This window comes from Rhipicephalus sanguineus, chromosome 1, assembly GCF_013339695.2.
Source record: "Rhipicephalus sanguineus isolate Rsan-2018 chromosome 1, BIME_Rsan_1.4, whole genome shotgun sequence".
NCBI lineage: Eukaryota > Metazoa > Arthropoda > Arachnida > Ixodida > Ixodidae > Rhipicephalus > Rhipicephalus sanguineus.
Genome location: NC_051176.1, coordinates 289,644,068 through 289,658,829, shown reverse-complemented (window position 1 = coordinate 289,658,829; position 14,762 = coordinate 289,644,068). Strand labels below are relative to the sequence as shown.

The window sequence follows — 14,762 nt, the reverse complement described above, 5'->3', positions numbered from 1 at the left end:
AGTATGTTTTGGTATGAGCACGTGAGGTCACCTTCATGAGGTTAGAGTCATCTAGCGGCGTTTCGAGAAAGCGCTAAAAATTTTTTCGCCACCTGGTGAGGCGGGGCGGAAACGGGCAACAAAAGAAAATGCGTTACTCTAAGAACCCTACCCGTCAATAATAACCCTATTCATCTTGTTTCTGTTAAACATCCTCCCTCTTGGTTGACTCTTCACTCCGGAAAGGTGATTGATTTTATTCGTCTTCCCATTGCTGCCCTGTAGCGTGTTGATCTTGTAGAGCGAGTGGTTTTGCTTAATGAGCTCATTTGTAGACTTGCGTGCAGTAATTGAAAAGTAGAAATCATTTGACAAGTCCGTTTCGGTCGTCCATAAGTAAAATTTTCAGTATGGCTGATGGGGTTAGTTAGGCCTAATCCTCGAGAATTAACATCTCAACTCCGAAAAACCGGGTCCATCTCGCGGGACGTTTGTGTGGCTGTTTTTTGGGCTGAACATGTGGACTACGCGGGACGACGGAAATTAGTGAGCGTAGGGTTAAGGAAGCGTCACATCGCTGCATCGGGTAGACGACCCGGTCTATTGATTGTCGCAAATTATCATTGTCGCTCGTTCTTGCGTCCTCCCGTGTTTGTTTAGCCGGGTCATGGACCTTGTGTTGGTCACCATCACGGAACCTAATAGCGGTCCAGTGGCCCGAAGTGGCCGCTGGTGCCCTGTGAGCTTTCTGGCCCTCTCCTATTCGACTTCGCTCGAGCGCATCTACTGGACATCGGAGGGCGATTGAGTTGGCTTCCAGGCTTTCGGCAGCTCCTGTTGCGGATTCTATGAGTAAGCTTTAGCCACAAAGCGCGTTCGCGGCCCTCTCCGTAACTTTTGCCGCTTTGGCTTGTGCACAAAGGGGTAAAGAGCAGTTGCCGAAAGGGTTGGTTGGGATCGGAGCATTTTTTTTTTTTTCCTCTCCGCCGCGACAGTTTTTCTTTTTTTTCCCCTCGATCCTCCGCTCTGGCGGAGCTCTCCTCTTCCGCATCCTTTTTGCCGTTTGGAGGAGGGATTCGCGCGAGTGGATAGGCAAGCGGAAAGTGGCACCACGTATATAATATGAAACGAGGCATGTTGCGTTTTCATATTAGCGGCCGTAGAGTTTGTCGAATTAAGTGTGCGACGACGTTAACTTAAGAATGATGGTTCACTGATGTGATTACGCGGCGTCGTTCTTTGTTAATGGACGTAGACGCAAAGCGTCTTGTCTACCGTAATCTTTGTCCTAGCGTCCTACTCGACGTGATCCCAATGTGCGGTAAAATGTGTGCGTAGTTTTTGTTGATGCGCGCGGTTTCTTGTGCTAAGGCGTGGTTTCTTAAGCTCGAGGTGAAGCGTCTGTCCTTATAAATTCAGTTTTTTTTTTTCACTTCATTGTGTTACTGCATTATCGTTTATTGATTGAACAGTTGTTTAGGAAACAGTTTATTTCAGTGCCTCTGGTGAAAGAAAGAGAGACCTTCGTTGTTGTGGCTTGCGTGCGTTTTTTCGTTTTACGTTTTTAACTTGGTGGCTGCTCTTGCAGCAGCGAAATTAGTGTATCATTTCTTTCTAATCACTATAAAGGTGTGCTACACAGATTATGTAATCTAACGGTCTGTTAAATTAATTCTGGTTGACTGGACACGGTGATCCAAAAATCGGATTACTTTGCACAAAGCTGTGAGAATTTTTGGGCTTGTGGCTGTTAAAAATGCTGAGGCAAATAAATTGCTTCTCGTATCTTATTAGCTTGTTGCATAAGACTTTTAAAGCACTGCTGAAGTACTTCACGGGTTGATGTAGGTGCCAATTATTATTCAGCCTATCTTCCTTAAGTCATTACTAATGCCAGAGTTTCAGGTGCTGAGTAATTTTTCTGTTAGCTATGATTTTCTTATTGTTTCAGCTTTTCTATTAACTCAGGTTTATTTGTTACATTCAGTATTCGAATAGAATATAGTTAATCAAAACATTACAAAAGCAAACTAGCTGAGTGAAGTCACGCTTATTTCAGTATTTTAAATACAATAACAAGGCTGAACATGCAAGCCTCGTACAGGCTTGAATGTGTTAACCATCTTTCTCGAAGACATCTTGAGGTTCCACTTGAATTTTGCTTCTTGGTGGACTGAATTTGTTTTCTCTGTGGCACTTTGCCGCACTTAAAGTGGAATGCAAAACTTTTTATTTTCCACGAAATTTGGTACAACTGACTTGTGTATAAAAAATGTGTTTTATTAATAACATGAGGTTCTTTTTGCAATGCAGTCATAATCGCAATATATGCTTAAGCCATCCTTTCCCTGTTTTATTTCTAGTTAAGATTCAGCTGCACAGTGGAATCTTGTATATGCATCATAGTGGGGGAAAGCATTTACAATAGGACAACATTGTGCTACTACTACGTATTAAAGAACGGAGTACAGTTATCATTAATGTCCCATTAATGCCTAGCACTAATTTCTGAAGATGAATGGTTATTCTGAGACATTCAGTCAAGCTGTCCCTCTTGGCACTGTGTGGTTGGTGACTGCTTCAGGGGCTGTAAAACTAGCTTTTCTTTCTTTTGGTATCTACTGTTAGGTAATCTTCGAATATCCTCCATAGGAGTGATATTCGATGGCACCGGACTTCTTGGGGCTGTTTTGTTTTGTGCTAGTATGATAGCATTCGCATTGTTAAGAGAAGCATTATGGCACAAAAAATGGTGACAAGTACAACTTAGGCTTCATCTTTCTACTGATTTTATTCCATGAAGGAAACGAGTGTGCTGTTGTTAGTGGTGCATGTAGTAGTGATTAATTATGCTAAACTCTTTCCAAGTATAAAATCAGTTGTGAGATGACAGGAGTTGTATTGATGTTCTTTGGTCCTGTTTTCTTCATGCTATAATATTTCTACTAGTATGGAACGAACTAGTTGAATCCAATTAAACATGGGTTTATGGTTCAGGAAATCGTGCTTTATAAGTGTTATTTTGCAATCCATATTGCAAAACAATGTTGCAGTTTTATTAATTTTTTCGACAAACTTCTGTTCTCAACATGCAAGTCCTTGAATTCATTTAGCTTCATTGTATTGGTTACTGGCATAACTAAAAATAATCTAGCTCAAGTTAATTAACTTGCAAGGGCAGAAAGGTTGAAAATATAAAAAAAAAGGTGCAAATAACTACCGTAAAATCCCGAGCAAGCGCCCCCTCTCACCATTTTCACTGTTTCATTTACTGTTCTGGAAACAGCGAATGCATGCGTACTCAATAAAACCTTTCATTAAAAGCATAGGTGTGCATTTTTTGTTCTTAGGGGCTCTTCTGCCGCCATCTTGAATTTTGATCCATGACCGAGCAAGCCCCCCCCCCCCTCCAAATCTTGTCGGATTATCTTTCACCTCGGGATTTTACAGTAGTATAGAGAAGAAACAAGAAATTTGTAAATCCTGAGCACAATTCAGAACCTTAAGTAGTAGGCATTAACAGCTGCTTTAAGCCAGCAGCATTTTATTGGCTGAACCATAGAAATTTGTATGCTTATTTCTGCATATGTAGTTTTTCTTGACATGGTGGTACATGGTGTTTCGCAGATTATTGAAGCTGCAGGGAGGGGGGGAGTGAAAAATTTCTACCCGGGATCAACATTGAGTGGTGGTTTGCTGGCTTCTAAAAAGAAATTTATTGGGCCTAGAGTGTATTTTTTGCAATAGACTTGTGGATTTTCTGAAAGTTTTAGGAGTTTGCAGGCATTTTCTCAAAAATATAGATTCATTTTGGCTAATGGATACATTTTCGTGTTTTTTGTTTGACAAAGGTGCTAATTTTGGAAAGGAACTTGAGGTTATGGGCTTTCTAAAATAATTTGCAGCAGTAATATACATGTGAAATAAGCAAAGCTATTGGGCACAGTTTTATCTGCTTTGCTTGCTATGACATGATCTTTTTGATCCCAGCGTGAAAGTAACTGTGAAAGTAAGCGTGAAAGTAACTGTGAAGTTCTTATTGTTTCTTTAGCTCTGGCTTGCATAAATATTATAATATTGTTCTTGTGGCTAGAAATGTATGTTGGATTGCACTCGAAGTAATTGCTGTAAATGTGTTGGCTGCTTTTATCTACTGCAAATTTTAGTTAGATTACTGTACCCTCTTGGCTATGTGATATCCAGGTATCCTCATAATTCCAAGCGATTTCCTAATTTTAATTTTCTGACCTAGCAAGGTTCGTGCATTGCCATGCTCTCTGTCTGGTGCACTGTTACCCACAGGCCAATGTAGAACTGCACCCAAAAAGCAGTTGCATCATATGTGGCATAGTTTTGCCACATGCCAGTGATCATCTGGCTAGCTTGCGTTTCCTTTCTTGTTAATTATGTGCTCACTACTTTCCTATCAAGTATGCTATGTCGCGCTGACTATGCACACACTGTTTGGGACCTCAAAATAATGGGTGTGTGTTGCTGATCTAAGGAAATGCACACACATTATATAATTATTATTCTGTGACAAAGCTACACTAAAAAAACTGCTGTAAATTGTTATACATCAACTGTAACGAATCTCCTCTGTCAGCAAACTGATTATATCATGGCATTACCACGAAATGTAACTTGCGCTTGCACTAAAGTCAATTGAACCATTTATTTTACGCTTTGAGGAACACTGCCACAGATACGATGTTTCCGATAAGGCACTCAGTGCCGCCAAAAAGTCGACACTGCCACCATGGTTTATATTACGCGGCTTTGTGATTTTTGACTAACCCATTTAAAGAAAGAAAGGTACCCCACCTGAATACATAATCATTTTTAACAAACTGTGCCGCAGGACAGAACACAAAGAAGTCCCGCTGTGCAGTTTGTTAGAAATGCTGCTGTACCAACTTGCCCTGCTTTCAATGCTAGTTGCAACACGTAATACAAGAATTCCATGGCCTTCAAGGTAAATATTCCCAGCACCTCCACCAAAAGTGACAAAGGCAAGACTTTCGATTTAATAGATATTTACACCAGTGAATCGGCAGCCAAACAATGTGGCTGATAAGCCCCACGCGCAAGCGCTTCACGTCTACTCGTCTTCTTCATATTCGGAGAGCACCGCACCAGCTCATGCCCATGTCGCACCGTAACAATATAAAGACTGCACAAGTTTGGCGCAGTCCGCTCAAAAACATAAAAGCCTCCTAGGTATTGGAATCGTAACTAAGTGAAGTGCAATCAGTGTTAGAGTACCTCACTGTATTTCCATTTTAACAGCTGAAACTTATGCCTTATGGGAAGCAGTAGCAAAAAATTATCACTGGCCAACACAAAAGAGCAATCATATGCATTGACTCATTAAGTGCATTAAAAGCTCTGCATTCAAAATCTGAGCGTGAACCTTTACTTGGTGATATTTTAAACATGATGGTTTTAAATAGCAAGGGTATGTCTATCAGTTTCTGCTGGGTCCCAAGCCACGTTGGAATACCAGGCAATGAAAAGGCAGATGAATGGGCTTCATTGAAAGCACAGAAAGCATTTACACAAATAAAAATCCCTAAGTGACAGTCATTGAGCAATTCATCTGGCTTTGTTATCAAAATGGCAGAAGCAGTGAGACTCCTGCATAAGTAATAAGCTCCATCTGGTTAATCCTGTTGTTGGTAGATGGAAGACAGGATGTTGCCAAGAACATTTACTGAGGTCACCATCACAGTGGTCTATGCCAACCTTGAATCAGGTGCACACACTTTATACACAGCTTTTTACTTGGGAAGACCAACCACCATGTGAAAAATGTCAGGAGCCATTAGCAGTAATATGTGTATTAATAACATGTCCCCATATTGCATCGCAAAGACAAATATTTTGCAAATTATACAAACAACCTTGGCTCTCCAGTCTCATTCCAGATGATCCACTTATTCTCCAGTCTAATGTTATCAGTTTTTTAAAGGAAACTGTTTACTGTTTATAACCTAATACCTTGTGGATGGCGCAGCATAGTTCCAGTCGCTTTTGGGCCATAAAACCTGGTACAGTGAACTCTCACTTGAGTGAACTTCAAGAGACCCAAAGAAATAGTTCACTAAACTGAATACCCTCTATAATATGGAACAACATTGAGCACAGAAGATATCAAGTCAAAAGTGTGAAATGCAATTTATTTTTTAAAATTCTGTAATTTTCATTTGGACTGGCGCCCATAAAGCGGAATAAGAGACAAAGCTGTCCAGAGAGCCTACGTTTCTGTGCACTGCATCTGGCACAGCTAGTTGCTGTTGCATGAAGTCTCGTAATTTTCTAATATATTCTAATATGTCCAGACGCTGAAGAACTTTGAGCTTGTCTGAGACAACCGCTTCCGTTTCGTCGAACTCATACAAAAGTGGGCGCATGGTGTACGAACTGCGCTGTTGTTACCCAAAGCGAAGATGGCCGAACAATACCAATGAGACAAAAAAAAAAGAAACTAACATGCACGTAGCTTGTTTTCGTCTCCCGCATGTGAGATGCAGCGCTCTCGGTGGCGCTGCATGCACAAGCGATGTTGCGCCCGTCGGCTTAGCCGGTGCTGCAGAGTGCAAAACTTCGTTGAATTGATTAAAAAATGAACCCGGATCCGCAGATCAAGTTCGTTCAACTGAAATACTCACTATTCCGAAATTCGTTTAATTGAAGGGTTTTGCGCATAGAATGCATAGGGAAACTGCCGGGGATTTTCTAAAAGTTTGTTAATCTGAAATATCCGTTAACCCTTTGCGGTCCAAAACCTTTACCCACTTTCCGGCTCTAGCGGTCCGAAACTATTTCGCCAGTTTCTGGCGCCGCGAATAAAAACACAAGCTGTGGAAGAGAAACGCACAGGATATTTATTTTTGCTCCTGCATTCTGCAGGCAACTCTTTTAGTGATATTTGGGCAACGTATGATACCGCTCAAATCATTCCCCTGTGTGCAGGCCAGGGTTATTACTGCAGGTTTCCACCGCCGCCGTCGTCGTCTTCGTCACTCACTTCTGTCGAATCACTGTCATCACTGTCTGGTGGAGGCACGTAATTCTCTTCCTCACTAAAGTCATCCTCGCTTTCGCTAAAAGCACCGCCGTAAAACGCACGCGGTGAAAACGTGGCCATGCTTCTCAGCGAACCGCGCGCGCGAGTGGGTACGCTCTAGGCCCCGTGCTGATCATAGTGCTGCACCCTAGTGTCAAAAAAGTAAAACCTCAACAAACAAAGCTCACTTATTCCTCAAGAGATGGCCCTTCATGTATACAAAAAATGCGCGCGACTCGCGGTGAGAAAACAGCAAAATTTAAACCACGAACACCCTTGTCGGGCGGGGCCCGACAGCGGACCGCTACGGCCGTGTTGCGTTGTCGGGCGCTGCCCGACAACGGACCGCAAAGGGTTAAAGGCCAACTCCGGCGATTTTTTGGCCATGTCAAAGTAATGGTGCTTTTATGTTCCTGAGACGCTCCTGTTACGGGCCCGATAGCAGAAATACTCGGCAAATTGGAGAATAATTTTAAATAAGCAAAAAAGCGCAACACCGAAACCCAACCGAGTGTACTGTCTACGTATGACGTAGACGTTATTACGAACGAACTGGAAGTCGTGCAAGGCATGCCGGTCACGCCGGCGTGGAGTATGAAAACTGTGACAGCCGGGACGACTAGCGAAGCGCCGGCCAAACCAACGCTGTCTGTCGCCTTGTGCACAGCAGACGCTTGCTGTAGCGGCCGAAGCGCCGAAGTTAGCGGTGCCCTCGGCTGCGTCACTTCCGCTGCCTTCCCAATACTGACGTCACAGACGCAATGTTGCCAATAATTATGGGAAGCCAGGAGGACGTTTGCAGACAATCTTTACAATTCATTTGCAAACAATCTGCGCATGTCTCAAGCCTGTAATTTGGCATAAATGACGGAAACATGCAAAGGAACGTACCCAGCAAATTTCATTGAGATCCATCGACCTCGAAAAATCGCCGGAGTTGGCCTTTAAAGCGACATTCGTACAATTGAGAGTTCGCTGTTTAACTAACTCTTTTCGAAGTGTGGGTTTTCATTGGAACATTGCTGACCATACTTACTGAATGTTTCACATCATAGAGCAAGCTTAAAGATTGAAGAATGTTTTGTGGCAACTTTCCTTGTGGATGGTGAAGTATAACAGTAGTTTGCAGCAGATATAAAAGCAGGCTTGCAATTGCTTTCCTGTGGCTTAGTAATGCTCTTTGCACTTCGTGCCTCCGAAGTTGCTGGCCGCGTGTGACACTCACAACTCGACTGTTCAGGGCTCTTATTTCAGCTAGCTTGCATTGTTTTGGCTTGGCTGGTTGTGTGGCCCTTGGGGTACTGTATTAGTGTTATTGCTGAGGGGCAGGCGGTGCGCTTGCAGCATGGAGTGCCAGTACGTGGCCACCCAGCGGGGGGGCATAGCACTGCTGTACGAGGGGCACCGCTACAACAAGGTGCGCGACGGCAAGGAGGGCACGGTGTACTGGCGCTGCGCTCGGGACCGGCAGTGCCCCGGTCGGGCCGTCACCGTCTACAGCCGCATCAAGAAGGCCAACAACAAGCACAACCACCCGCCGGACGCCTGGCGGAACAAGGTGGACCAGGTGGTGTCGGACTTGAAATTGCGCGCCCAGGACGATGCCACCACCCTGCCCACCCTGTTCACGGAGACGCTCAAGTACCTGGCCTCAAGCCACCAGGTGGCCGCCCTGGCCATGCCCACCTTCCCCAGCTTCAAGGGCACTGTCTGCAAGCCCCGCCACCAGCTTGTGCCCTCCCTGCTCCAGCTGCGCGACTTCCGTCCAGAAGACAATTGGCTTTACGCCAACAGTACGTCGCGGTCTGCTGCCTGCCCCCCACCCCCCTAGTACCCGCATGTCTGCCTCGTGGAATGTACGCGGCTTCCCTAGCCGTCCTCGCCTGCTGCCAGGGCTTGCACGCCTCTTTGCCAGTGTACGTGTCTTGATAGGGCCTGTGTCCTTTGGCCACCACATGGTCTTGTTGTGTAACTTACATCGGATTTCATTGTCATATTCTCATCTCCAGTGGTTTTTGTTTACGAAAACCTCAAAACGGTAATCACCTGGGGAAGCTTAGCTGTATGTTTTTACTTTTTTGGTTTTAAAGTAATGAAGTGCTGTTGTCAGTGTGTATACTTTTATGCATGCATTCAAGTACTCTTGCAGATACTTGTGTGCATTGCTAGTTTCTGTCGCCGGATATTAGTACTGTCATGTATTTTTGACAAATTGAGGCATGAACTTTGAATTTAGTTTTTTTTCTTTTACTTGTTTGCAGAGCAGGGGCAATGACTTGCAGAATGTTAATGTAAAATAAATACGAGAGCTATGGTGTTGTTTTAATCAAAGGTTAAGTGATTGTTAATATTCAGGCATGTTTAATAAAGTTGTATGCTTGGAGAATAAAAATTGTTTTGTTGGAGAATATGCATACCAAAGTGCAAGGGTGGGAGCACTTTAGCTTCTGTTTGCGAGAGTTTCAGTCTATGCTTTCTTGGCAACTGTTGCTCATGGTTATATTTAGAGGGGCGCTCCAGCCAAGCTTTTCGCATTGGAGGACTGACTGCCTAGTGTGCACTGACGAGGTAGGCAGCTCTCTATGGGATGAAGGAGGTTTTATGCATTTCCATGAGGTTTTGTTGGTAAGCTTTCACTCTAAACACATTTTTTTCACGTGGCAATTATGTGAGTGTGAGTGATATTACCATCATAGGGATAAATAAGGCATGTCTGATCATCCCTTTTTGTTTTGCTATTTTCTTTCATTTACTTGTAAAACTAGAAAGCTTTCAAAGCAAGTCATAATCATATTGAGCTCCACGTAAATATTTTTATTTGTATCAAAACATTTCTTTAAATGCTTGATCTATTTTTTATTATTTTTATGCGACTATTACTGATGCCTTTAATATGAAACTGCTCTGGGTTTTTATGCAGTGGTATTTTGCTGCTTTTTCGGTGGCTTTTATGGAGTAGCCTGACATATGCCTGACTGTACCTGGTACATGTGATTTTGTCAGTGGTGTATTTTATGTTTTGTTGCGTCTGCATGTTGCATCCATGTGGTAGATTATAGCATTGCAGTGGGAATGCCTTTTTCTGCTTTTTCTGGTTTGCAGGTTTGGCAGCAGTCTATCTTTGACATTGTCTGCTCGATTTACTGTAGCATGTCATAGATAGTATGAGGTTGGGTTAAAGTTAAAATGTAAAAGCAGTGCAGTTGTCGCAACATTTTGTAGGCTCATCTTTTGTTTGTAGCATTTGATATATATATTTTTTTCATTACATGTACGAGGCACTGATGTGCACCGCTAATGTATAAGGTTTTTTTAGTGTTCAGATTTCTTTTTTTTGTCTGATATGCTAGAATAAGAGATGTTTACCTGGTTGATTAACTCAGACTAAATTGCCAACTTCGTGCAAACATTATGTAGTCCATATTAAGGCTGCGTATGCAGGTTTTGGGTATTGTATCACTGGCAGAACTTTTCTGCTCCAGACTGTATGCTTTTGTTTTGTGTTCTTTTATTGTTTTGTTTGCATTTTGTGCCAGTTGGTGTGGGGTGAAAGCTTGGTCACTTTAGTCCTACAGTGAGCATGAATGTGTTGTTGTCTGGCATAGTCCATCCAGTAGTCAGTCCTTTTAGAGTAGAGCTGCTCTGACGTTGTATTGCTCTGATGCTTGCATGGCTGGGATATGTGCTAAAGGTGTTAGACTGTTTTTTCTGTTTTTGCAGCAGCGGATGAGCCCTCCACATCGGAACCACTAGACATGGCACTACGAAATACGGGAACATTGCTCAAACGCCTGCGAGCGCTAATGAAAAATACGACTTACGTCAGCGAAACGATTCAGGCCTACATAGTACCATCTGGAGATGCCCATCAGGTAGGTGCTGTGAAATACTTAGTAATAGTACTGCTAAAAAGAAACATGAAAAAACAACATATGTAATTTGTGTGATGAGTGCACCATTATGTTAGACTTTTTACCTTCTCAGTTTGGCATGCAAGTTTTGCAGTATTTCTTTTCAAAGGCTGGCTTTGCAGTCAAGAGTGCTGTGTAATTGTAAATGGTGCAAAGCGCACAGGATGGAGAACAAGACCTGACACTCATTTCTCACCCTGTGTGTTTTGTGCAGTAGTTAGCAAGTCCAAACTAATGTGGCCAGTTCTCCAGCTTAGTACAGTGTTGTTTCTACAGTTGTGTTTCTCTGCAATATCTAAGTTGCATTCCTAAGATGAGATTCCGAGATGGAGCAGAAATTGCTGCTATAAAGCTATAAATTGCTGAACTGATTTGTGGAAAATGCTTATATTGGATGCCATTTACTACAGATTCTTAATGTTTGTGATTCACTGTTTTATAAAAGTGGATTGCATTAATGACACGTGAGTTCACAATCTTTTACATTGCATTGTTTTCATTTTAAAGAAACTAGAGGCACGTGCAAATAAGCCCTTTACTTGCATATGCTTCTTGCTTCGCCAATTTGTAATTCTTGGCAATATCTTGGGTGTGTAGCTCACGGAATAAGATAAACAGGAGTCGTGACTCCATGTATCTGAAAGAGACAGATTGGGAACCACTGATCAGTGTTTCACAGCATGTGTGCCAGATGGCGCTGTGTTAGAGGAAAGGTGTGTGGGTTGCTACTTCAGCCAACTGTTACTGAGCAGTACGGAATAAGATAAAACAGGAGTGGTGACTCCATTTATCTTTAAAGAACAGATTGATAAACACTGATCAGGGTTTTGTAGCATGTTTGCCAGATGCAAGATTTGTTTTTGCCAAGTATGAGCATTTACCAACTCCGACGGGAGTGCCAGAATTGGTGTTGCTGTCTATCTTGCTCCATGGCTACACCATGGAGCAAGTTAGAGCAGTTGCCTCTGCTGTGTTATGGGGCTTTATATGAAATGACTGCTGGTTTTAATGCGATAGCATTAAAGAGCTCGTTCCGCAGAAATTCTGGTGTCGGTGTCGGCGTTGTTGGTTGTGAGCGAAAAATCATCATGTATAAAATAAATAATAAAAAAAATCTTGGGTTCGAGTGAGAATCAAACCCAGGCCATCTGTGTGGCAAGCAGGAGTTCTACCACAGAGCCACTCCATTGCTTGGAAGTGCACTGAAATTAACTTTAATGCTTCACAAACACATGCATCCTGTGTACAGGTGTCACAGTACGAGACGTAATATCGCAGTAAAACGGGGTACAAGCGTATATTGCCATCGGGTGTCACACCATGTGAACTGCATAACGAGTTGGTGGTTTAAAGCCGGCCACCCATTACAAAAGGCACACACATTACTGCGCGTATTCTTTATGAACACATAGTGGGTGTATCGCAACTTCGAAAAAGTGTCACGCGCGTAATTGCGGCATGGTTTAAAGCATGCCACCCATTACAAAGGGCATACACACTAGTGCGCGCATTCTTTTACACACGCGTAGTGGGTACACTGTTGTCATAAAATTGCTGTTGAAGAGGGCGGAAACCTTTACCTTTACTATAGGTATGTCGAGTGTATGTGCGTGTGTGTGAGACCGGGCAACTGAACATAATGACAAGTGAAACAGAGCACGATGAGGATGGGCCCGGTATCGCTATCGCGTTCAGCTCTTAAAGGCAAAGCTTAAGCGTCCCCCAAGTTTTATGTAGACATTTTTGAGCTTCCGTTCTTTTTGATAATACCACATGGCACTTTAGTGATGGAACATTGGAGCTGTGGATAAGGGGGGCATTTTCAGCCTGCTCCTGTACTGTTAAAGGTAGTGCAGCTAGCAATACCTTATTTTTTTAGAGCACTTATTGCTTTCATAATTCTTTGAGCCTTCTTGAGAAAAATGACCTTTTTTATGGGTATTTGTTTTGTTCACACTGTAGTCACAGTTGAGTTTGCATTACGACAATGTTGCTTGATGGCAGTGTCCATTTATGCTGGTATTTTGTGCTTGCCTTTGTTTTTTCAAATGTTTGTTTGTTTTTTCAGAGTGAATATATCGCACCTTGTGATAAACGAAGAGCTTTTCTCACTGGATTTAGTGGAAGTGCTGGTAGGTTTCTTTATTATTACTTTCTTGCACACACAAAGCTTTGCAGTAATTTTCTTAACTTTATGCATTCTCTATAACATGGGCTAAAGTTGCAGCCTGCTGGTGCAGTACTCTAAAGACGATCTTGCTCTTGGTCTGCAGGAACAGCCATTGTGACTGAGGATCATGCCGCACTCTGGACTGATGGTCGATACTTTCTGCAAGCAGAACAACAGTTGGACTCTAATTGGATCCTCATGAAAGATGGTAGGTTTCATGGAAGCTGCCCATTAGAGGGCTGTCCTAAGTGCTTTCGCATAAGAAATGCTATAGTACCTGTAATTCAGTGTTTTCAGTTTTTATTTTTCCCAAAGGGCAAGATTCTTCTTTTGTTTTGGTTCCCCCCCCCTCCCCATCCCCCCAAAATTGTGTGGGGACATTTTTTCCCAGTGATCTTTTGCAGACTTTTTAAAAATGTTTGCATCAAGATTGCTTTTTTTTGGTCAATATTATTAGCTAATTCTGCTTAGGGTGAGGACCTTTCTATGCGTGTGCAAACCTTTGACAGGTGTTGGTATTTTGGAGGAGAGTGCATTTCTTGTGGAGGCAACTTGTGGATCTTGAAAAATTTATGGGAGAACATCTGTTGCAGGGTATGGGCAATGTCCCCTCAGGATCTGGCTCTTGCCTTCATAAGTACAGAATGTTAGGTTCAACCATGTTTTCATGCCAGAGAAAACACATGTTCTAGTTCCATGCCTATTGCTCATACGTGCAGGTATAACTTATTCATGCTTTTTATTGTTTTAACCTGCATTTTAAAGAGGCCTTGAAACACTCTCAATAAAGCTTGTTAAAAAGCAGTGCAGCAGTTTTGTATATTTTGGGTGATGTGACATTGATGTGTGGCACTAGTAGTTTAAAAATAATGTTATTTTCGTTCACATGATATTGTAATGTGAAAAGCTACAGCGTTACGTTTTATAATCATAAGTACAGTCTATGCTCTTTATACTAAATTTACATACAACAGATTTCCGGATATATTGGGCCATCTCTCAGCTTTAGTTAGGTCTGCCCGTTTTATTAATGCGAAGAACTTCACTTTTAACTGACTGCACTACAGTGGGCTATCAGCTACAGTGGACAACATTATTGGCAGTTTTCTTTTTCATGTTAGCCATATAAAATGTACTTTTGCCACACTGACGTGAGCTGACAGCAGACTTGACCACGCTGATGTCTGCTCACTTAAAACAATGTCAACTTTAAATTGTGGCTGGCAACACAGATGGCATCTAACCAAGCCCAGCCTCTAGCCAAACCACTCTGAGGTCATGTTGATCACCCACGGTGTGTTGCTGCTTGTTGTTTTGTTGTCGTCTTCCCATTCGAGATTTTGTGTGTCAAGCACTGGACATGTTTGGCCATCTATGGGCCACAGCGTCTTGGCACTGTGCCAACCATGCTCAAAGAGCGGGCTAGCGCATAACTTAGACGCAACATGCGTGGTGCTAATCCTCTGAAAGTATCACCAAAGGTGATCACTTGCGAATAACACACCTGATGGTGCCATCCTGCAAGTGCCGACATATAATGGCTTCCAGAAAAAGAAAGCAAACTTCACCGAGCAATAAGATCAAGATTATAGAAAAGCAGGCGAACATCGCAAGACTGTCGAGTCAGTCCTTG

At 42.7% G+C, this 14,762-nt stretch overlaps 1 protein-coding gene across 1 annotated transcript in view; it reads left to right on the top strand.

Annotated features, from left to right (window-relative positions):
• Positions 1 to 77: 77 nt before the first annotated feature.
• The window catches only part of LOC119379225 (xaa-Pro aminopeptidase 1), a 62,086-nt gene continuing 47,401 nt past the window's right edge, over positions 78 to 14,762 (top strand). Inside the window, exons 1-5 of the mRNA XM_037648456.2 lie at positions 78 to 225; positions 8,393 to 8,841; positions 10,769 to 10,920; positions 13,028 to 13,091; positions 13,233 to 13,337. Coding sequence (XP_037504384.1) covers positions 8,394 to 8,841; positions 10,769 to 10,920; positions 13,028 to 13,091; positions 13,233 to 13,337 — 769 coding nt within the window. The 5' untranslated portion in view covers positions 78 to 225; position 8,393. The remainder of the gene's footprint in view (positions 226 to 8,392; positions 8,842 to 10,768; positions 10,921 to 13,027; positions 13,092 to 13,232; positions 13,338 to 14,762) is intronic.